Source organism: Perna viridis, chromosome 13 (assembly GCF_037379345.1).
Source record: "Perna viridis isolate PV_CMFRI_1.1 ecotype Kerala chromosome 13, ASM3737934v1, whole genome shotgun sequence".
Lineage (NCBI taxonomy): Eukaryota > Metazoa > Mollusca > Bivalvia > Mytilida > Mytilidae > Perna > Perna viridis.
In genome coordinates this window covers 3,719,861-3,745,130 of record NC_142457.1, presented here as the reverse complement: position 1 = coordinate 3,745,130, position 25,270 = coordinate 3,719,861, and the positions used below count along the sequence as shown (strand labels likewise).

The 25,270-nt window shown below is 31.4% G+C and overlaps 1 protein-coding gene across 3 annotated transcripts in view; it reads left to right on the top strand.

Annotated features, from left to right (window-relative positions):
* LOC148599283 (hyccin-like) overlaps positions 1–24,721 on the top strand; it is an 85,934-nt gene extending 61,213 nt beyond the window's left edge. For 2 of the 3 annotated variants that reach the window (XM_088557429.1, XM_088557430.1), the window contains exons 6-11: positions 8,694–8,774; positions 10,121–10,242; positions 15,179–15,274; positions 16,698–16,883; positions 17,998–18,233; positions 19,764–24,721. In XM_088557429.1, coding sequence (XP_088413555.1) covers positions 8,694–8,774; positions 10,121–10,242; positions 15,179–15,274; positions 16,698–16,883; positions 17,998–18,233; positions 19,764–20,227 — 1,185 coding nt within the window. In that variant the 3' untranslated portion in view covers positions 20,228–24,721. The remainder of the gene's footprint in view (positions 1–8,693; positions 8,775–10,120; positions 10,243–15,178; positions 15,275–16,697; positions 16,884–17,997; positions 18,234–19,763) is intronic. The other variant, XR_015917723.1, reaches the window with a different exon arrangement.
* Positions 24,722–25,270: the final 549 nt, after the last annotated feature.

Here is a 25,270-nt window from a genome sequence, read left to right as displayed (position 1 = left end):
AGCTGGGAAAAAACAGAAAAAAGTAGCAGGTAAACAGATGAAAATTTTGCATGAATTCACCCAGTTTTAAAAATAGAATAGCAGTCAAAATATGAGCTTTTGTCAGTTGAAGGCTTCTGTTGACATCCCTGCTAGATATTTGTGATATCACACTATACACAAGTGATATCAAACATTCACCAAATACTAGTAGGTTGTTATGTGTTAGTGATGCATTGTATATAAAATCTTATTGGTTGAAAGCTGCAGGTACATTGTAATGTTTCTTACATAATCTGATTGGTTGAAAGCTGCCGGTACATTGTAATGTTTCTTACATAATCTGATTGGTTGAAAGCTACCGGTACCTCATAATATTTCACTCACTATGAAACCGTTTGTATTGCTGTAATATGTTTAATTTCCACTATGAAACCAAATAATGAGATGCTACATTGTAGTGTTTGTGTACTAAATACTTTCTTCATGACACTCTATATGACCTACATTGAAAGAACTAAAATAAAACTCTTGCAGCGATTGATTCGACCCATTTTAAGGTTTCCTTTTTTCTGTAGAAGGAAGTTTTCCACTTTGATTAAGTTCTAAATTAGAAGGATAAAGTATGTTATAGTATGGAAAACACTGATTAAACTCAAAGATATTAAAGGAAAAAAATTGATATTAACAACCTCGTATAGATTACAGATTGTACAAAACAATGAGAAATTCTGTAGCTTTATTTTATATGTAATCACAGTAGTGTTTCTCCACAAACAAGGTATTATTTGAATTTGGAATTATTTTGGATTTAAGATAATAAGTGAAAAAATATTTATAAAACTGACCCCTACTAATTGTGTTAGTCATGCCGTCATGACTAAAGGGGTTTAGTAAGTTTCCTTTACTTTTGTTATCCTACTAACCTTACCCCTTAGCATGACTAACCCCCTTAGTTACGGTTAGGTTTACAAATTTGTTTTTGGTCATTTTCTGAATTCCAAATTCAAACAATACCTTGTTTACAGGAAAGTTAGGTTTCTGATATTTTAGTAATATTGGGGTCTTCCATGTTATAAGATATCAACTCATCTGACACAAAGCATTCTGCTTTTGTGAATGATTTTGTATTTCACATTTTCAGGCGCAAATTCATTTTCTCAGTAATTTAATTTTATATTATGTTTGTTGATGCATGGCTTGAGGATAAGGTACAATTTACTTTCACAAACTTTTTTGTCCCATTATAAAAGGGAAGTAGATTTACCTATTTATATTTTATATAAAAGGTGCAGAATGATTTAATCAATATAGAATAGAAAAAAAAGTTGTACTAAATAATAAAAAAATTGAATTCTCAGTCAAAACCCCTGAAGATTATTCTTAAAACATTGACTACTTTGGTTTGAAACAATTGCTTGAAGACTTAAGAGTTTTGAAGATTTCAGGATACATGGTTGCTTTTATGGCTTCTTTTCTGGTGTTTTGTAATCATCATATTCTTTGCAACATCCAAGTAATAAGGTCATAAAGCTTTAATTTTACTGTACTAATAAGATTAGTTTGTTGTAAACTAGGTCCTATAAACTTTATGTCGAAGTGTAACTGTAAACTAGGTCCTATAAACTTTATGTCGAAGTGTAACTGTAAACTAGGTCCTATAAACTTTATGTCGAAGTGTAACTGTAAACTAGGTCCTATAAACTTTATGTCAAAGTGTAACTGTAAACTAGGTCCTATAAACTTTATGTCGAAGTGTAACTGTGGTTAAACTAGTACTCCAGAAGTGTGATTCAGATAAATAAATGAACAGGGACCCAGTTACTGAGCTATAAGTATAGTGAAATCCAAATAAACTGAACACTTTTTAAATTGAAACTTTTGTTTAGTTAAGGCAGAGATTTCATTGATAATAGCATTAAATTCACAAAAAAATGTTAGTTTAAAGTTTATTGTAAGTGTTGAGGTCACAACAGAAAATAGCTTTGGGACATCATAAGTGTCAATCATGAAACTTACAATTTTTTGTGACATTTAAATGCACTAGAAATGATGTCAGGGGAACTTGGAAAGAAATCTTGTTTATGAAGACAGATTTGTCGTGAGTTCGGTTTTCATTATTTTCTCTGTACTATAAAAATTTTATGGCATTTGTTACTTTAGGCTGAAATGTCAGTCTATAAAGTAAATATAAAAATCTCTTCTGTTTAGGATCCATAATCCAGGAGATATAAATATTGGCACCTGTTCATGTAGTTGATTTAATTATTATAGTAACCTCAGATAAGATTTGAGCATGTTCAAATCAAAAATTTTACTATCAAGAGTTGGAAAAAAATCATTAAAGAAATATTAGTCTATATGGTAAATATAAAAATCTCCATCTACTAAGACCAGGGGTTGAGAACGCAAAGGGCCATGGCCCATTCAGATCGTAAACATCCTGTAAAAATCTTGAAAAGACCCCTTCTCAAAATTTCCTTTCTAAGCACTATAAGACACTTTGAAATATATATAGACCCCCCCCCTTTCGTGTAGTTATTTTTTCCCTCATGATTGATAGTAAGAACTTCACTCAGCATGTTTAAGTCCAAATTTTACCATCAAGAGTTGGTAATAAATAAATTAAGACTTTGCTTATAGAGAATTAAATTTCTTTTACGTAATTGTTTAATTTAAAATTGTAAGGAAAATACTGGTGAAAAGATCTTACATTATCTACAACAGTATATCAGTTGAACTATTGTGTTAGTTTATAATTCTACAAAATGCCTGGTGCAGTGTCAATTTGATGGCTACCTGTAGCAATTAAACCATCTTGTTAGTATACTCTTAATGGCTTATATGACTGGTACTCAGCTGTGATCATAAGATTATTTTCTTGCCAATGAAGAGATGGGAACAGTTTATTTCTCATTTGATGTTTTTGTGTTATTTTCATGGCTAATTTTAGCTTGAATGTGCATGCATTTGCATTAAACCTAATATTTAAATTATCAAGATATATTGAGTAGGGTCACTAGGGGCTTTATATCATATCTCATAAATCTGTGGAAACATGCATTTTCTGTCTTCTCATTTTTGCATCATATATAATAGCCGCCTTTATTACCTTTCCAAAAAGCATTCATTTGAGATATCAATATTAGGTTGGGATTACAAAGTAAACATACTTGTGTTGAAAGAAACATTTGCTAAATGGTCTATTGTAAGTGTCCTTTATTGTAAAAATCTCAATGCAAGACATATGGTTTAACTATAAAGAACAAGACCATTTCAAAACAGACAGACTGACAGATTATACCCCTGTACAGTAGCCATGGTTAACTGGTTGTCATTGGCCATTAAAGGAAATGCATTTCGTTTGAAGAATTGTATACATACTAGAAGATCGTTATTCTGTTACAGTTTAGCAGATAAAGTCTAGAGTATAACATACTGACGTTGGCTATGGTCCAGTGAGATTGTATTTACCAATGATTCATGTATGACAAATCCTGCACAGACCAGATTTTGGAACATGTATGACTATTCCACACCAGACAAGATTTTAGAACATGTATGACTATTCCACACCAGACCAGATTTTAGAACATGTATGACTATTCCACACCAGACCAGATTTTAGAACATGTATGACTATTCCACACCAGACAAGATTTTAGAACATGTATGACTATTCCACACCAGACAAGATTTTAGAACATGTATGACCAATCCAGCACAGACCAGGTTTCAGAACATGTATGACCAATCCAGCATAGACCAGATTTTAGAACATATATGACAAATCCTGCACAGACCAGATTTTAGAACATATATGACAAATCCTGCACAGACCAGATTTTAGAACATATATGACAAATCCAGCTCAGACCAGATTTTAGAACATGTATGACAAATCCTGCACAGACCAGATTTTAGAACATGTATGACAAATCCAGCACAGACCAGATTTTGGAACATTTATGACAAATCAGTAGACAACTGTTAGATAGTCACTTTAATTTATCAGCAGTTGTACCACTGATTTGTTTTATGTTTCCATAGCAACTAACCTATTACTAACACAGACAGAGGTCAAGGTTAACTACTACTAATTTCTACTAACAAATGACTCAGCACAAAGAGAAAGGAATGTAATATACTATTGTGTGACATACTGAGCACTGTACTGGAGAGAACATGCCACTAAGGAATCTTTGACAAGGCTGTTCTGTGTAGAAAGATGGTAAAATAAAGAAATAACCAAACTGTTGTTGTATGTAGTCTGAATTATTGCAGTTTCTATACTTAGCAGTTATGTATTTTTCATTTATATTACCGGTACTTCATATCTTACACACAAGCATTGAATAATACTTCTCTATTTTTGTTAATAATATGCTGTCTTTATTCGTCACATCTTTTATTAGAAGGATGTTAGTGATATCCCATAATTCTATGTTTGAAATTTCATTTAAGTCTACAACTTTATATCAAAATATTTTTCAGGCCGAAAATTGTTTAAGGTTAGCAAATCCTATATATAATTCTTAAAAACATTTTATTCCACAATGCATTTTTTGAAAAGAAGACATTTGTAGACAACTTTATGTTTGTAACATGAACAATTTATATTCTAAGTCATGTATTAGTTGTAGTGATGGCTCAAGATTTTAATTGCTTTTCAGTTTATCTTTTAAGTACTTTTGACTTTAAAGGTCAGGCAGATTGGAATTAACTGATTGATTTAATTAATGTTTAAAGTAATAGCTTACCCACTTGCCTATCATAGAAGAAAATGATCTCCTGAGATGTAAAATTTTGGCTAATTTGACCTGAGTATGTCTACTCCTGAGAATAACATAGGCTAGCAACAATTGTCCTCTTTTCTGGGCACTGCGAACAAGGTCATGCTTAATATAGCCTACCATATCATCTCTAACCATCTCTAAAAGTGTATAGTTCTTTAGATGGTCATATTTGAGGCAACCATGGAGCATTATATAACTATTCCCAGTTTAGTTACAATGCAAACTTGCCTACTGAGGCAGCCTTTGTCAACACTTACTTCTTGCCAGAACTTAAAATTGTGTTGTACCGGAGACAATCTTTTAATCACTGATGTTCTGTGACAGAACAAAACAGATCATTGTAATTACTGGAACTGGGACCAGATCATAGTAATTACTGGGAACCAGGACTTCATTATTGATTACTTGTCTTTACATGGTGACAGTAATTAAGAATTACAGGATTACAGAGAGTCTTGCAATAACTCACCTGTGAAATACGACCATGGCATACAATGGTTAGCTCTTTACAAAGAAGATTTGTAAAGACACCAGCTGGTTTAAACTGTAAAACCATTACATAATGATTCTGTATTGGGTTGTCTTCATGGTGACACATAATTCTTTGTTCAGTTTTTCTAATTGTTTTAAGAATTAACAAAAATTGTTTCTTACTCGAGGGAGAAAACATGTTTTATTGTGTACACAAGGGAGAAAACATGTTTTATTGTGCATGTCAGACTTTAAGAATAGAGTATCTTCTTGTAATTAAGTTTCGACTCTACCTAATTTTGATATGAAATGTTCATTCCTAACATTGGACCATCCTTTGGGTTTTGTTTACATTGACAACCTCAACCTGGATTACAAATTATAGATCTTTTACATCATTAGCTAGATCCTTTACTCTCGGTGTCTGCTATATAGATGATGTATTATCATTAAAGAATCCTAGTTTTCGGAAATTGATACATTGCATCTACCCTAAAGAACTTGAAATAAAGGAATTGCTACAGACACCTAGAGATCAGTGGTAAAGGAAAACTATTGATCAAGCTATATGACTAATGTGATGACTTTTAATTCTGTATTGTCAACTTTCCTTTCATCTGTGACAACATCCCTTCAGCACCTGTGTATGGAGTGTTCATATCATAACTCATAAATTATGCCAATATGACTTATTGTATCGCTCTAGACGTCTCACAATTAGGCTCCTGGGACAGGATTATTTTGCAGCAAGATTTAAGTCATCACTACAGAAGTTTTAAGGTCATCATGAACTTCTGGATCGTTACGGTATTTTCATCTGCACCATGAAAACTGACCTATTCAACATGTTATAGTTTTTCTTTCCTCTTGTCTACCCAGGACTTGACTTTTTATGAACCCCACAGGTTTTTCTAGAAGAGCAGAGGATGATTACCCTACCAGTGCAACTGGTCCATGCTCCCAGTTTTTAGTGGAGTCAAGAGTTGCTTATGTACTTTTGTTACTTTGTATATAATTTTGGTTATTTATGTACTTTGTTTTGTATTTCTGTTTTCCATGTCTGGTCTTTGTCCCAGGATTACATTTTTTTTATTTCTGCTAGTACTCTTTTCCAAGTATACACAGATGATGCTGTAATTACACCCCCACTTGACTAGTTGATGATACATTTGAATCACCTTATCTGTCTAAATTCATTGCAATTATCTTGACTACTAATCGATGGATTGATTTCAAATTTGATATGTAGCTTTATATAGATAGGCATATGTTGTGATTTCAGTTGTTGTAGAATATCAATTTTTTGTTCATGTGATGTCTGGCCAAAAAAAATATAATATGTCTGTTTCCTGTCACCCTTCCTACCCTAGTTTTCGTGCCTTCCCTAAACATTAAATGGTCATTTTGGCTCAAGCACAGTTAAAGTCCAGATTGTTTCCCCATTAACTAAATGTAAAATGATTTTGGAAAATAAAATAACTTTCCCACCTACCTACCCTAGTTTTTGTCTTGTTGTTAGCAGGAAACAAGACTTTTATTTTTTGTCTTATACCTTCAGTAATAATGCATGTGTGTTGATTTGTATAGTATTTGTCTTAACATGGAGTAAGAAATGACTTCATCTTCCCCTCTGACACACTCATACTCATTATTACATGTCAGGTTGTCATGTCATTATAGTGTAATTATAGAAAACTTTACCAAATGTGTAACTACTGCTGTTAACATAACTAACTTTTATGGATTCTGTCGCTAAAACATTATTACAGGTATAACATTTCACAATTCAGGGCATTTTGACATGAATTATTGTAAAAGTAGATGAGTTTCACGCTATAATAGAAAGTGTTCATTAGTTTACTTTAGTTTTTTTGGCCTTTTTTGCCTTTTCTCAAATTTTTGTTGAAGTTTGAAAATGTATATAGTACTTTTGACCATCTTTGCTACAATTTGACCTTAGATTTTTTTTTTAAGTTACTTAGTTTTTAAGATTAAAACTTGCTATTCTCTCACAGCATACCTTCAGTGATCTGCAGCCCTTTCCACAAAAAATTGTAAAGTAAAATGAGTCGTAAGTTATGACTTCACAATTGTAACTATGGTGACATCAGGTTTTATGAGTAATTTTCTGTGGAAAAAAACCACAGAATCTTACAGTAGTCTTATGGCTTGTTACTTAAGCACATATATAAAGAATTTCACTTGTTGAGAAACAAGAAATTTGCACATCAAAAATTCTTTTTGCAAAATATTTTGGTAAAGTTTTATTGTTTTCTGGAAGTTTTATAGTTATAGGTAGTAAGTTTGGAAACCTTAGCTACCATTAATTTTTTATATCAATTTTTTTTGTTTCGATCAAAATTAACAAGGTTAAAGGAGAAACTCACAAAATCTCATTGTATAAGGCTAGTTTTTGTCAGTATTTGCATTAAGCAGCCTGTTTTTCAACTTGAGATACCAGGGGCAGATCTGGGCACTTTGGAAAAGATAGGTGCCTGCCTGGGTTCCACAGAAAAAGATCTGAAAAGTCTGGAGGATCCTAGTACATTATTTACCTTTTCTTGTTGTCAACTTTACACATGAAAATGACTAATTTTCCAATAAAAAGGACGGATGCCAACTCCTTTCACTCCTCTTCTGGATAAGTTATTGGTTACAATGACAAGAAATAATGGATACAGTCAATACTTTATTCCATTAGCATTCTATGGAAACTGGCAAAGTCTTCTCATTTTATGATAACTGTTATTATCTCACAATATAAGGACAAATATTGCCTATGGTCATGGAATGACAGATTTATGCTCACAAAATTATGGTTAATAAATAGTAACAACTTACAGAAAAATCAGTCGTGTCATTGGACAGTTTTAGTTAATATTTTATTTTTTTAAAATATGGTTTTGGTAGTCATTGTGTAAATTTATTATTTAAGCTTCATTGTGCTGATATACTACAGATAGCTGTGGACTTTTGTTTGCTTTTATTCAAAGTTGGGTTTTTATCCTGAATTGCTTGTAGTTTCTGTCATTAAAATTCACTCAGTTTCCTTTCAGCCAATCAACTGCCCATTTAACATATAATTTAATGAACAGTTTTAAATGGAAGCGTCAGTTCCTTGGCTAGATGACAGTTGTTTGTCCTGAATTTCTTTACCAATCAATCAATCAGTCAATCAATACATTATATTTTGTGACAGTTTTACAGGGAATGGCGGTTGTTTACACTGTATTCCACTCTTTTCACTCTGACATCCCGGCAAGTGTGTGATAATGTTAAACAACTATCAACCAATCAATCGGTCAATCAATACATTACATTTTGTGATTAACAGTTTTACAGGGAATGGTGGTTGTTCACACAGTATTCCACTCTTTTCACTCTGACATCCCGGCAAATGGATGATTATGCTGAACAACAATAAATCAATTGTTTTTATTTTTGCAGGAGATAGTTGACAGTGATGGTAAACCAAAGACAAAGACATTCCGTATCCCTACATTTGGTCAGCCATCAGTTTATCATGAGGTAAGATATGGTGTAGAGTGAAACGGGTATTACCATAACCCTTTTTTGACTGTAGAATTTGTTGGTTTTAGATGGATTACTAAGGTACATAATACATTGAAACTTCTATGACAGGACTTGAAAAAGTGTCTGGTTAAAAGAAAGCTTTGGGTAAGAAAGGTTCCACTGTACATCATAAATATTGTTTTTTTCCTACCAAAGCTGTTATAAAAACCTTACAGTTATAGCTTTCACATATAAAGTTCCCTGAAATGTTAGTACATGTAAATACAGGCTATATTACAGGTAAAATTATTATTTTTCTTTAACAACACAAAAGTACATTTCAATTAATATAGGCATTGACTTCACTATCATGGACATTGTTTACAAAAAAACATTAAGCAGTACCATTGTTAATGCATAATCAGAAATTCAAAAGCAAAAGAATAAAGACCAAACAAAGAAACACATGTAATACTAACAAACATACAGAAACCAAACAAAAAATGCTACAGGTAAATGACTTCAAAAAACACTACAGGTAAATGACTTAAAAAAAACACTACAGGTAAATGACTTCAAAAAACACTACAGGTAAATGACTTTAAAAAAATGCTACAGGTAAATGACTTCAAAAAACACTACAGGTAAATGACTTAAAAAAAACACTACAGGTAAATGACTTCAAAAAACACTACAGGTAAATGACTTTAAAAAAATGCTACAGGTAAATGACTTAAAAAAAACACTACAGGTAAATGACTTAAAAAAAACGCTACAGGTAAATGACTTAAAAAAAAAACACTACAGATTAATTACTTAAAAAAAAACGCTACAGATAAATGACTTCAAAAAATGCTATAGGTAAATGACTTATAAAAAAAATGCTGCAGGTAAATGACTTAAAAAAAATGCTGCAGATAAATGACTTTAAAAAAATGCTACAGGTAAATGACTTCATCAAACATAGGAACATTTTCCATGTATCTAACTGAACTTTGCTTTGTACAGCATAAAGGTAAGTAATCCTTGTGATACTTGGTAGACTGCAAACCTGACCAACTGTTTCCTGTAAAGAAAACCATACAAATGTTTATCTCCTTTATTATTTATTTAGTTTTTGCTGTGAATGGTTGCCTTGTTTTATTGATAGGTTTTAGTGCCTAAGATATTTCTATTTGTGGTAATAATAGGTAATTTTTCCAAGGTTTAAAGGAAGTTCTCTAGAATTTTGCCACGTTTATAAGGGCTTGCATCACAATGTTTAATGGTGTGAAGATTAAAAACTACTAAAATTAAGATGTCAATATCTATATAAAACAAATTGTCAAATTTTGCATCCTAAAAATGTTTCTATTTTTCAGCCGTCTGCTCTCAGCAGCCTCTCCTTAAGTGAGAGTATCCTATCAAGATATGATAAGACAGAGCCGGAGGTTTGGAGAAGTGGACCGTACCCTCAGTATGAGGCTGTTAATGGCCAAAACAGGTATGATTGAATCGGTATACCTGACTGTGATGTCAACACAACACAAAGACACAATTTTTGGTCAGGTTTGGTATACTGTAAACTTAATTTTCATGAGGAAATGAATGAAAATCACAAAAATAAATCACAGAAAAAAACATCACTTTGTTGTTTAAGTGTAAGTCTTTGTAAGAATCAGGCAAAAATGGGAAAAATCAGAAACATGTAAAACCCCTCTGATCTGACAATGAAATATCACTGAAGAATCAATAGAATCTTGGAAAAGTAAGGTTTTTGACAGAGTTATATGCCCTTGAAATATTTCATTTTCAGTGCATTTCAATGAAATTAAAACTCAATTGCCCAGCATGATATGGCAAATCTTGTCAGTTTTCCTTGATTCTGATTGTGCACATAGTCAAATTACACTATCAAAGTCATAGTTTTTTTAATCCATGTTTCACCTACTGCCTGATTCTTACAGGGACTGACACTTAAAATACATCTTTAACACTTTGTGTTGTAATTTCTCTATAAAAAAACAATAAGAAAATTTCTATTCAAACATCAATAGTTTTTAAGTAAAATTTTCATATACTGTGAAAGTACTTATTTTCATGGATATCAATTCTCGTGGATTAGAAAAGAAACACAAATTCATAGATTCTTGAATTTATGGTTTTGAGGTTTTCAGTATACAAATCGATGGAAATTTCATTGGTAAACAAATTTCTAGGTTTGGCCACCCATGAAAACCATGAAAATTGGTACCCCACGGCCCATGAACAATATGCCCTTGATAAGACAGATAAGACAGAGCTGGCTGTACATTTACAGTATCATCATAGTGATATTGGTAAGGAATATCAAAACATCAGACACAGATGAAGATTTGTCTGTGTTAAAACTATTGAATATACTTTGATCAGTACAAACTTGCTGAAGTTCAATGAAATCATTAAAATTAAAATTTCATAAGAACCAATATCTGTCAGTATAACAATATAGACATTCTACATGATCATATATTTTAATACCAGTTAGGGACTACATAAAATTTTAACTCCACTGCCAAGACTATAGAGGTATGGCAGATTGGTGATTGAAATGCTATAACATGAATTACTGTATCAATCCCAGACTAATTATTATTACTTTATTGACCAGACACACAGGGGAAGGAAATAAGATGCATCAATTATTCAGTATCTTAGTCTTGGTTTATTGACTTCTAGGGTTCTACACTTTCTTAAACACTGATGTCCAGAGATTTAAATATTCTCACATGTTCTATATTTGTCCCAAGGAAGTAAAGAGGTGGTGTATATTGGCAGGCATTTGGCCTTAAAATTTCATGCATTGCCTCTTCACAAATCATACAATAATGCAAAATCGCTTTCAGGGAATCAAATTTTTTTTTTGGTACTCTGTCCATCTTTACAAAAGATGGGCTCTTTCTTCCCATTTTTTCAATATTTTTTTCAGCTATTGAAATATTAATACTGTGGGGAAAAAAGGGCATGTTTATCATTTACTTCAGGGCAGCTGTTTATTAAAGTATGTAGTATGCTGTAACTGTAAAAGAATTAAATTGCACTGATGCCTGTTTTTCAGATTCTGTCTAGTTAACATATTCCCAAGTTTCATTTTTCATGGTTTTAACAAAGGATCATAAGGTTTCACAAAATAATTTTTGTAGATTTCATGCTTATCTATCCTCCATGAAAATAATGAAAATCAGTACACAACAAAAAGTAATACATTCACAGTAGTCCTTTAACAAACACCGACTGAATACATGTAGTCCAACATCAGCGATAATCACTAACCCCAGCCCCACACAACTTGAAAAATTATTTAAGTCTGAGAAAATTCTTAACTGTTTGTGACGTCATCAATTTCAAAGACTTTGATTGGAGTTATAATACCATGGATGTTAAGAATATTCTCAGATGTAAGTACTTGTAAACTTTTGTGGCGCTAGGGCCTGTTCTCATAAATCGCATCTTTAGTACTGAAAAAATATATCATACATATCATATAAGCCTACATGTACAATTTCTTCACAAACTTGTTACATAGATTCAGATTCAATATTTTTTGAAAGTCTCACCACTTGTACAACATATAAAATACCATAATTTATGCAACATACTTATGCTTAAAAGTCAACAATAAAAGACATAAAGGAATGAAAAGCAGTATACAAGTACCATTCTATTAAAAATTGTGAGAGACTATTAAGATTTATTTACATATGTACACATGCAAAATAAAAAAAAGAAGAAATATACAGCACATTTATAAAAGTTAACTATTTATATAGAAAACTAGTCCTCCTACATAAAATATTATAGCAGGTTTTAGCAGTTGACACAATTCTTCACAATTAAAAATAGAAATAAATTTATTGTTATCAGACAATGTATAAAACAATTCATTATATTTACATGCTTCCTCAAATAATAAGTTACGAACATCTGCATATAATTGACATGAAGTTAAAACATGTTTTTCTTCTTCGATAATATCTTTACAATTAAAACAAATGCGCTCAGATACTGGTTTGTTTTCATAACGTCCACTTTCTGTTTTTAAAGGAGCAGCACCACATCTAAATTTTGCAAATGCACTTCTGTGCTTTTTGGACATATTTATATTCTATTTTGCCATTCACAAGTAAATTAATCAAATACAAAAGTTTCAAGTTGAACAATAATATGTCTATTTAATATACTATCTAGATTTGCATATACATCAAAATTACACTCTTTGAGTTTTCACATTACTCTAAAATACCAGTTTTTCTTTTTATTTATAGCATTTCTATGGGACCATTTAAAAACTTTATCATTAATTCGATCACTATACATAACATTGCATCTAGCCCAATGTCTAAAAACACATGTTCATTGCTTATCATTGAGTGGTCTCCAGCCCATATCACCATGAATAGCAACATTTGGTGTATATTTGCCAACCCCCATATAAAATCTGATAGCCCTGTTCTGGACAGCATTAATACACGAAAAATTGCAAGTACCCCAAACTGACATTCATAGCTTATTACTGACCAGACAAGGGTATCAAAAAGTTTAGTAAAAGGACTGTGCTGGAAACTACCATGTGCTTTACTTTAAACAATAAATAGATCAAGAGCATGACTTTGAGACATAGCAATAGCTTTGGCCATTTCATTATAATCAAGAAATTTGGTTAACAACAGTCCAAGATATGTATAACTTGATACTATTTGTATATTATTATCATTTAAAATAAACAAATTCCATGTAACCTTTACAGAGGGTTCCTAAAATGTACAATTTTGACTTATCTAAATTGACTTTTAAACAATTTGTTACACACCATTTACTTAAAACATCCAATGAAACTTGTAAATCATTTTCATATATAACAGTATTGAATGATTAATCAATACTCAATAGTAACTTCATTAAGGTGAATGATTTAATTACCATTAAATTACTATTACTCATTTGGAGTTGTAATGGCTGTAATGACTAAACTTAGTATTTCATCTTGTAGTAATGACTTAATTTTTTTAAAATTTTTTATATACACTGTTAACTTGGAAATTTTTCGCACTGTCTTCTATTCGTAATTTCTTTGGTCAGTCTAACTTCTTGTACCTTTGAATTAGAAATTTTTCACCAAATTATATTATTACTTTCTTTGAAGAATATATTCACAACGATTTAGTTTTCATGTTACAGGTATTACTACAAAAATTGACAAAAAATTACACTGCCACGGAAAATTCACGATTAACAGTATCTTGTTCTATTTTGTGCTTTCTAAATTTTCACATGGTCTTTTGTACTATTTTGTACTTGATGTAATTCTGGCATCTGTTTGATAATTGGTATGAGGTCATTTCACATATGGCCTAGCTACATTTGATGTTCTCTGTAGAAATTTAAACATTATAAATTATTCAGGACAATTGAGTTAGTTAATTGACTTAGAGAACTAAACCCTTTCAATGTAATTGATACCAAGAGAGTTAAAATCTAAAATTAGCCTAGATTTTTGTAACTCTTTAAAGTAAATGCATTTTAACTTATAGATTAAAGTAGGTTGAGAAAGTGGTCAGAATTATTAAATGTCAGTCTCTTTAAGAATCGGGCAGTGGGTGAAACATGGTATATTTTGACAGTGTAATTTGGCTACTAATTTACTATCAAAATATAGAACTAAGAGCCAATTTTTCGTATCAATTGAGTAAAACGAAGTATTAATTGAATTAATATTTGAAGAGCAGATAACTGTGAAAATTCTCAATTTTCTATTGTTTTAAATTGAAATAAATTTCAAACTTATCCAGTGATTCAGACACCAAATAGTTGACATTTTAGATAAAAAAAGGCTACCTTGAGTATGTTGTCAGTTTGTAGATATTTGACAGGCATGTTTTGGATTTTTCTCTTTTTGCCTGATTCTTCCCAAGACTTGTATTTAAGTAGATCTTGACTGCTAGATAGTCTCCCAAGTCTCACTGGTTATCAGTTAGTTAAGGTAGTTGATCTAGTGTGTGTTTTCAATCGTATTGTGATGCATCACTGTTAATTTAATAGAGTTTTAGATATATTACTGTAGAGGTCTTAACTTGTATTGAAGATGAAGCCCAGTAGTAGTCAACCAAAAAGATTAAATTTTTTTTTAAAAAGTCTGCTAGCGTAGTACACCAAATTATTGCTTGAGTCACAGAGAAAGTGAATGCCTTGTTGGTAGTTTCCATGGAATTTTAGAACATTTCAAATTTTAAGGATTTTTTTAATTGTATATTATCCAGGTCAGTTGTCTCAAGACAGTAAGAGAGTAAGGTTTTGGGTATTTAACCTTTCACCTTTCACCTAGGAAGGTCTTTCTTAGAATTTTTATGGTTTATGGTATGGAGAAAGTTGTACTTGAACAGAATCTTTTGTCTATATTTCAGGCAGTCTGTATTGGCCTACCTGTTACAGTGTTACAATTCCTCAATATCAGACCTTTCTATCCTGTCTCATCAGATGTACTGTAGAGCATGCTCCAGGTAAATATACCGGTCTACTGGTATTACCGGTAGTTTTTTTTTTAATTATGTCCCTTAGTATGGTAGCTTCTAAATAATGATATAGGGTTATTGCATGAATACTGGTGAATATTATTCCGAGCAAAATATTATATTGCATGAGCTTGCGAGTGCAATAAAATATTATTCACCAGTATTTATGCAATAACCCTTTTATTATATAGTAATACATATTTCAGTTAACATTATACTAATTTGTTGGATATAATGCATTTGACAGTTGTATGTGTTTTATTGCAGTAGTTCAAATATGATGCATAATAAATATATAAACTAGTGCAATATGAATTTATGAATGTTTGATAAATTGTAGTAAAATTGAAAGGAATGCATTTTTTGTTTGTATTATTTGAAAGAAAAATGGAATCACAATAACTGTCACCAAACACGGAAATATGTTGACCTATATAAAGAGGTCATTGTCATTTTTATAACAACCTGTCAATATCTCGTTCAGCCATTTTTTTAGCAGACGAGAACAGTGCAGTGAATTTAATGATAGATTGATTGTTGTGGTTAAACGCCCAAGCAGCAATATTTCAGCTATATTTAGGCAATAAACATGAAATGGACGATAAAATGAACATGAAATGGAAAAAGGGATGGGACACATGATAATAGGGTCGACAAATTTTGATTGCCACAAGATAAAAGGGAGGGATGGGTAAGGTCGGGCAATTTAGCCTCCTGTGGCGAAGCGCAAAGGTTCTTACTCCTATCGAATACCACAGCAGGGTTCTTTAATGTGCGACTATGGTTTGCGGTCAGTTTTTCCGTAATATAGCCTGACAACCCCAGCATGTAACACACCAGGGGTACCCCATTCCACCACTTGGGCCTACATCCCAGTTGCTCTATGGGCAGAGCGCCTAGCCCCCGGCTAGATTTCTGAGCACTATTTAGTCGCCTTTTACCACAAGCTTAGCGCTGCAGCAGGCCTATTCTTTTGACACTCGGACCTGCATGGGGTCAATAAATTTAAAAACATATTCAGAACATCTACAAATTTTTCCAGATATGCATGAAAGTTTGCGTGCAAATACAGGGATATATTGCATGCTTTGTTTTCTATTGATTTGAATAGGAAAATATTTATTACTATACAATAAATCACTTGTCATGATTTATTATTGCATTAATGTGGTCAACCCATTTACTGATCATTAGGTGACCTAGTTGATTCGAAATGTCTTTTGTCCTATCTCTGTCTGTTACAAAGTTTTCTCCATATGTTGCTATTTCTTGTTAATCAGATTGAAATAAAACCATACATATAGATTTTTAAAATTTGATAAAGGTTTACCATGACATAAAAAGGGGGGTACAATAGCAAATTATAATTGTATCACAGATTTATATATTTATTTTCCCCTATGTTTTACAGCTTAGCAACTACAGGGTTTGATGATCTATCAGACATTTCATGCAGTGTGAAGCCATCAGCAAGTTTTAACCTTTCAGAATCCTCACCAAAGACCAAACGGAAAAGTCATGTTGGTGAGATGTTACCAAGGATTGCCATTAGTCCTACACTGATGATAGAGATGGTGTCTGGGTTATATTTTATCATGTAAGAAAATTTATTCTCTAATTTCCTACAGATGTAAATATTTCTTGATCTTTTGTGGAAATATTGATAATTTTACATATAAGTTCTTTGTTTTGGTAATTGCCGTGAATTCCTTTGCAATAAAAAAAAGATGATTATACACAAAGGTTAGGAGAATTTGAGCTGCAATTTTTATCTGTGATTTATCTAGAGAATTACTATTGTACTGCAACTAATAGGACTTTTAATGAACCTGCAAGCTGTCATTTTATGAAATACAGTGGTTGCATGCAATTTCTAACTACTGGGGAAACACTTTTTTTAATGATTAAAAATTTTTGTGGTTTAGGGTACCGGTAAACTTATCAATTTTATTGATTCTGGGATTCGTGGATTTGTCTACTCTATCATACAAACAAATAAAAAATTTACTTTTTGTTGGAAACCAAATTTCATGATTTACTGAACTCACGAAAACCATGAAAATTGGTATCCCACAAACAATACTATTTTCATAGTATTCAATGTCAATTAACATTCAAACAAACAATTGAGCTTGCAAATTTCTTCAAAAGAATGCATGTCTTCTTTATTCCCACATCTATTACAGCCCTACAGTAATTGTAAACATCTATTACAGCCAAACAGTAATTGTAATTGTAAACATCTATTACAGCCGTACAGTAATTGTAATTGTAAACATCTATTACAGCCAAACAGTAATTGTAAATATCTATTACAGCCAAACAGTAATTGTAATTGTAAACATCTATTACAGCCGTACAGTAATTGTAATTGTAAACATCTATTACAGCCAAACAGTAATTGTAAATATCTATTACAGCCGTACAGTAATTGTAAACATCTATTACAGCCCTACAGTAATTGTAATTGTAAACATCTATTACAGCCCTACAGTAATTGTAATTGTAAACATCTATTACAGCCAAACAGTAATAGTAAATATCTATTACAGCCGTACAGTAATTGTAAACATCTATTACAGCCCTATAGTAATTGTGAAGGAGTTTTTTTCTGTACGTTACTTCTTGTATTTTTATCTTAAAGAATATACACAGATATCGATTTTAATAACAATATGTCTTATTTTTTTGTTTTGTATTTTGTTTTTTAGGTTCAACACAGACAAATATTTAGCATCCAGGGCCATATTAGACATTCACAACAGGGCAAGCTACGAATTGTATCCAGACATTATACTGGTTACCAATGCCATAAAAAACTCACTTCCTGTGGGGCAGGAGGAAGTTGGCCCTATGGGATTGATGACTGTGACCCCTTCAAGCTCAGGGCATACTATTGCAAAATCTGCTATCACAAATGCTTCATTTAGAACAAAGAAATTGCCAGGTATTTTGGATTTCTTTAAAATACACGGAGTTATCTTTCTTCGTATGTAATTGCAATTTGAAAAATAAAATTTATTTCTGTATCACAAAGGTAGAAGGGTATTTATTCATCCTGATAAAGGTATAAGGGTATTTATTCATGAAAAGTATAAGGGTATTTTTTCATAAAAAAGTATAAGGGTATTTATTTATCTCATAAAGGTATAAGGGTATTTATTCATTAAAGGTATAAGGGTATTTATTTATTCATAAAATGTATAAGGTATGAGGGTATTCATCTTGATAAAGGTATAAGGGTATTTATTTATAAAAGTTATAAGGGTGTTTGTTCATAAAAGGTATATGGATATTTATTCATAAAAGGTATAAGGGTATTTATTCATCTTGATGATGGTATAAGGGGATTTATTCATAAAAGGTATAAGGGTATTTATTCATCTTGATGATTGTATAAGGGGATTTATTCATAAAAGGTATAAGGGTATTTGTTCATAAAAGGTATATGGATATTTATTCAAAAAAAGGTATAAGGGTATTTATTCAACTTGATAAAGGTATAAGGATATTTATTCATAAAAGGTATAAGGGTATTTATTCATCTTGATAAAGGTATAAGGGTATTTGTTCATAAAAGGTATATGGATATTTATTCAAAAAAAGGTATAATGGTATTTATTCATCTTGATTTTCCAGTTTTTGAGGTAGCTGTATTTTCTATTGCAGGATTCCACACATAATGAGTATAATTTAAATTACTTCTCTTATTCACTTTTCAAATCGAATTTTTTTTTTGGTTTCATTAAATTTTAATTTAACATTTGTTTATAAGGACTCAGAAAGCATAAAATCTTGCCTCACTGTCCATTAAAGTTTTATTCACATTCAGATTTAGTTCTGAGAAACCTATAGCTTTAAGTGAAGAAATTCTGTCAGCAGTTGCCTTTAATTTATTGATAATACTGACATCATTAAGAAAGGCCTATGATTAAAACAAAAAAAATGTATGTATTTAAGTAGCAGCCTAAGTAAGAATCATGCAAATGCTGTAATATGTGATACACCACAAAAAAGGCTACATATCTTTATTATTTAAGTTGCTTTGTAGGTCTTTTTGATGAAATGTATAATTATTTTATTGAAATCTGTCTGCTCTTAGGAGATAATTCACATTAAAAATCAAACAGTTTCTATGGTATTTTAGTGTCATTTACAGAGTTATCTCCCTTAATTTTGAATTTTACAGTACATTCTTTATAATTTATATCTCCTATGAACAAGAGTTATGTGAAAAACCACAGGTTACTGTCTGTTTACTTGAACATTTTAAACAAAATATCATAAATAACAATATGTAGGCTTTCCACCATGAATCATATTTTGCATGATTCTTAGATGGAGTGCTACTTAACTTGTATGGTCAAAACATGAGTTTATTGAACTTTGAGTGAATAAGGTGTTTCTAAGGCATTATATGATGAAAGTTGCACAAGACTTTATTACACATTTCTAAGTGTTTTTTTTTCTCTTTCAGATGACATAGACATAGTGGAAGATGATGAAAATGTCAACAAATTAGAAACAATTGAAGAGGATAGCGATACTCCAACAAAATCTGTAACTAAACTTCCAAAACTTTCCATGGACAAGTTCAAAATTGGTATTAAAAAAGACAAGTCTAAAGCTAAAGAACACAAAAGAGAGAGTGATCCATCAAAAACACTGAGTAACGGAGACCCTGGTGACTCTGTACAAGTTAGTGTTGTTAAAAACAATGCAAGGGTCGTGGTCGATACCATCGAAATGTCAAATGTTTCCAAGAAAAATTCCTTCATGGATGAGATTTCAGAAGACAAGGTTGGAACTTCCCCTCATGGAATCTCCAGACAGAAACATCATTCCAGCAGTTCGTTAAAAGAACTTAAAAATAAACCTGGACATACCCGACATTCTTCTAGCTCATCTGTAAATACGGAAACATATAGCACTGACCTTTAACCTTAGGTTATTTATAGAAAATTTTAGCAAGGTTTTAGATCATGAATATAGAATTCAAAATGCAATTTTGAAATACTCTTTAAATTGAGAACTACTTTTCACATATCCATGCCTTAGACAGTGTGAAATATCTTTTGACTAATTGTTTTATTTCATAATTGTTTGCACATAAATATATTCTTATATTATTTAGTTTGTTATTTTTATTTGCAAAATTTTAAAAGTTAGATTATCAGGCAGTAATATTAGTGATGTTAAGTGTAAGTTTTTGTAAGAATCAGGCAAAGTCGGAAAAATGAGAAACTTGCATGTCGAAACCCCTCTGATCTGCCAATGTAATATCACTCAAGGATACTTTCTCTATTTTAAAAGACCATTATTTGATCTTTGCATCACTGGCTTTGCACAGAAATTTTTCGATAGAATCTTAAAAAAATGAGATTTTTGACAGAGTTATCTGCCCTTGTATTGTTCATTTTCAGTGCATTTCAATAAAATTGTAACTCAATAGTCCAGCATATGGAAAATCTTGCTAATAGTCAAATCACACTATCAAAATGATGTGTTCTTTCATACCATGTTTCACCCATTGCCTGATTCTTACAAGGACTGACACTTAATATTGACCATTTTTTGAGATGATGGATTATATGTAAATGATTTTGAATGGAAGCAGAGCATTCATAGCCCAATATGTTGTCATCATTGATATATTATATAACCAAAATATGTCACTAGATACAAAAATTGTAAACCATTTAAAATTCATCAAGGCATACATGTTCAAATAGGAATACTGTTCAACATATCCAACTCATGTGAAATTTTTATTAAAAAATATTGTAAAACTTATTTTTTTCTAAAAACATATCCTAACAAAAAGTTTTATTTTTATTTTTAAATTACTTGGTTGTCAGACCCCCCCCCTCCTCTTCCTAGTTGCAACTGAGAAGGGTCTCATGAACAACATCATCTTTTCAATGAGCAATATAAAACTCATCAATCACTCTTTTGGGTAATAAAAGGGGAAGGCCAAATCAAAGAAAATTTGTGTAGTTTCAGTCACTTCTTTTAATAAAATAGTGGAAAATCATTTTTTTTTCAATGAACAATATAAAGCTCATCAATCACTCTCTTGGGTAATAAAAGGGGAAGGCCAAATCAAAGAAAATTTGTGTAGTTTCAGTCACTTCTTTGAATAAAATAGTGGAAAATCATTTTTTTTTCAATGAACAATATAAAGCTCATCAATCACTCTCTTGGGTAATAAAAGGGGAAGGCCAAATCAAAGAAAATTTGTGTAGTTTCAGTCACTTCTTTGAATAAAATAGTGGAAAATCATTTTTTTTTCAATGAACAATATAAAGCTCATCAATCACTCTCTTGGGTAATAAAAGGGGAAGGCCAAATCAAAGAAAATTTGTGTAGTTTCAGTCACCTCTTCGAATAAAATAGTGGAAAATCTTTTTTTTTTTTTCATTTTTCATTTTTTTTTTCAAACAACCCATGAGGTCACCTTGAAATGTCACAAAATCTTGCAAGATGAACATTCAAGTGTCCATTGTAAATATTAATTACAACAAACTGATCATTAGACAATTATCACAAACAGGAAAGAAACATCAACAGGCTGTAAATTGCAAGCAGTTATTATCGTTTGCTGTTATAAATACAGAGTTTGGTCTGGAAAAGTTATGAAAAAAAGTCTCTATTACCTGAAAAGGGTAGAGTTGGTTGGTTTTTTATTTTTAGCTTTTTTTCTTTTTGGCAAAAAGAAGTCTATGGGCAACTAGAACCACACATATTTTTTTATTTGGCCTACATAAATGCTTCACCCCTCTGGTATTTATGATAATAGTATAAGAACCAAGAATTTTACTTTGAAGGGCCTTATCATCTTACTTTTGAGTACCTTTCATGTATATATTCTTTTTCTCTTGTCAAGTTCAACTTTTCCTTTTGTACACATGTATCTGAATGACAAATTATGGTTTAATGCTGTCTATCTTCACATTCTTCTAAAATGCTTTAATATATTTGGTACAATATTTACAAAGGAAGGATTAGAATTTTTCTTTTTTTTCAACTGGACCTGTTTCATAAAGAATCTTATATGATATTTCCCTCTAATCTTTAATAAATTCAAGTGTTGATCAATCCAATTGAAGATGAAGATAAGAAGACCAAGCTAAAATGCCTGTTTTTCTTGTAAAAACTCTCCACTCAAATATGGTCCTTCCGGTCACATCATAAATTTGTTTCAGAGTTACACGAAGGTATTTATATAGTGCTTTAGTTCCAGTAAGACTAAGGCTTTTTGTAGTATAGGTTTGTGTCTTTTCACTTTTCTTTTGTTCCTTTTTATGTAATTTGTTTTGAATCAGAGTAGCCTCCCTTTTCCCAGTTTATTTAACTTCCCCTGCTTTAAATAAAAGAAATTGTGATATATAAAAGTAAAGGCACTGTTGAATTGATGCTCATAATAGTTTATAGTTTAAGAATTAGGTATTGTGATTACCACTACTATGGATTTTGTAGTTTTTTCTAACATGAATCCAGTGACTGGGAAAGGAGGAACCATGGACATGTTGGATATGAGAATAACCTATTAGATTTGAAAGAGTAATCAAGGGAACCAAGGTTACAGCGGTAATCAAAGAGTAATCAAGGGAACCAAGGTTACAGCGGTAATCAAAGAGTAATCAAGGGAACCAAGGTTACAGCGGTAATCAAAAGAATGCAATCCAGGGACAAAGACTGTTTGAAGAATTTTCATTTAGAGACTTAAAAAAAAGATGGCTAATTAGAACTTTTAATATTTGTGAAAAATGGTGAAAATAGCTCATTAAACAAATCCTTTCTTAACCACTGCATAGCAATTTCTTTCAGCTAGAATACTTATTTTGAACAAGAGTAGTACAACAAAGTGAGAAGTTATTATGTTAATATAATCTATTTTTAATAAACACATTTTGAATCAAAATAAATATTAATCTATTTTGCCACATCATAACAGTTATTTTTTGTCTTAAAAATTTATTTTGTTTAGTTGTGACATTCTATTAAATAAGTTCTTTCGGTTTTCAAAGGCGTTAAAATTTCTAATACATGTAAAATCCATCCTTAACCCCCATTGTTCTGCTTCAATCATACACTGTTTTATTTGAAGGTTTATTTTCTGTGTACATGTAATGGACATATGGTTTTAAAAGTGAAACTTCAATTTGATGAGGCCTAGGATTCATAAGAAATCTCAATTCGAGATTCTTTAGTTTTTCCTCAGATCAGGGGCAGAACCAAAACATTTTTAAAAGGAGAGGTGCCAGCCAGGTTTCTTTAAAAGAAGGGAGTGATTTGACTATTTTTTTTTTGCAAAAATGACAATTTTTCCAATAAAAGGGAGGGATATAAAACACCCCCTTTGGATCTGGGCCTGCAGGTCTTTGAATTGATCTGATTGATCAAAGAATGAGTTAAGGAAGGATTTCAGAAAAAAAACATTATCTGCTGTATATAAAATGCATGTCTTACTATACTTCAGACTTCTATGCATTGGTCTCTTACTTTTGTCATTGGTGGCCGAATGACCAGAGTATGGAACTGGGTCTGCTTAATTCATTCTAGTCTTTGGAAGTTGCAGCACATTTATTATATTTATTAATGTTAAATTATGAACAAAATATTGATTTTAATGTTTATTTATACCTTGTTAATATACAAGATTTGTTCAAATACCTCTAATTATTTATTAGCAGCATGATATAGGTGCACGTATGTATAAAAATTTATATATAGCTAACAGTAAGGCAGTATTTTTGGTGAAGGTGGTCTAATAAAACATCAAACTGAAATTCTCCCCAAAACGGGAAAAATTCCTGAGATTATTTTGTTCAATAATATAATTTTAACGAGTTTTTAAAGACAAATATATTGAGCAGTGGAAGTATTTAACAACTGGCCTTAACCACAAAATGTGATGTATTTAAAATTATTATATAAAAATAAATTAATATAGAAATGTTAACCTCGACAATAGTCATAAATCAGTGATGTACCGGTAATATAATTTATTGTACACTGGCAACGTATTTTTTACTTATGGAATTTTACCTTTTGTGGTATGGAGATAATATTTGCACCATGTTTATCAAAGAGTCCAAAAACACCAAGTTCAACTTATTGGAACTAAATAATAATGCAGTAACATTTATCACACTGAAAAAAAATTATTTCCAGAATTGACATTTTTTTTCTTCGGTAAATATGGAGTTTATAGTTAGTGACTGCTTCCCTGGTGATAGAAATGTTTACATTTTGTATCACTGATCACCATTACAGCAACACTGAAATAAAACTATGTATTGGTTACTTTTATTTCTTAAGTACAAATGTATGTGCAAGCAACCTCTAGGGCAAGTTTATCTAGAATTAAAACTGTTACTATTTATTTACATATATATATATATTGCATCAATAAAAGTAATGAATACACGATCTTGCTTGTTTACTTTGTTCTGGTAGTCCAAGGGGTATCTATTCTGTTCTGATTTAAACCTCAAACTACAGGAAAGGTCGTAGAGCGAAGAATACGACAAAAAAATTGTATCCATAGACACCAGAAGAAAATGTACAGGAAAAGGAAAAAAAAACCGACTACCGTCTTAAAAGTTAATAGAATTGATAGCGTACGCTGATATGGGAAACAACTGCTATTACATACTACATGAAAATTGAGTTATGAATAACAAAAAGAAAAACGTCGGTCATAACATGAGTATGAAAGTTTAAAAATGTAATTTTTCACGAGTGACGACCTCCGCGGTGACTCATGGTAGCGTGTTCTATCGAATGGGTTCGATACCTAGCCGGTTCACTCCAACGACATTTAACTAGTCATTGCTTTCAGTAAAGCACGTTGTATTAAGGAGGTGACAACTAGTTGCTTTGGAGTCAGTTTATGTGTCTGAGTGACTTGCATTGCCTACCTGCAAGCTGTTAATTCTGTGAGCCTTCACAGAAAGTCCAGCTCATCGTGACGGACTT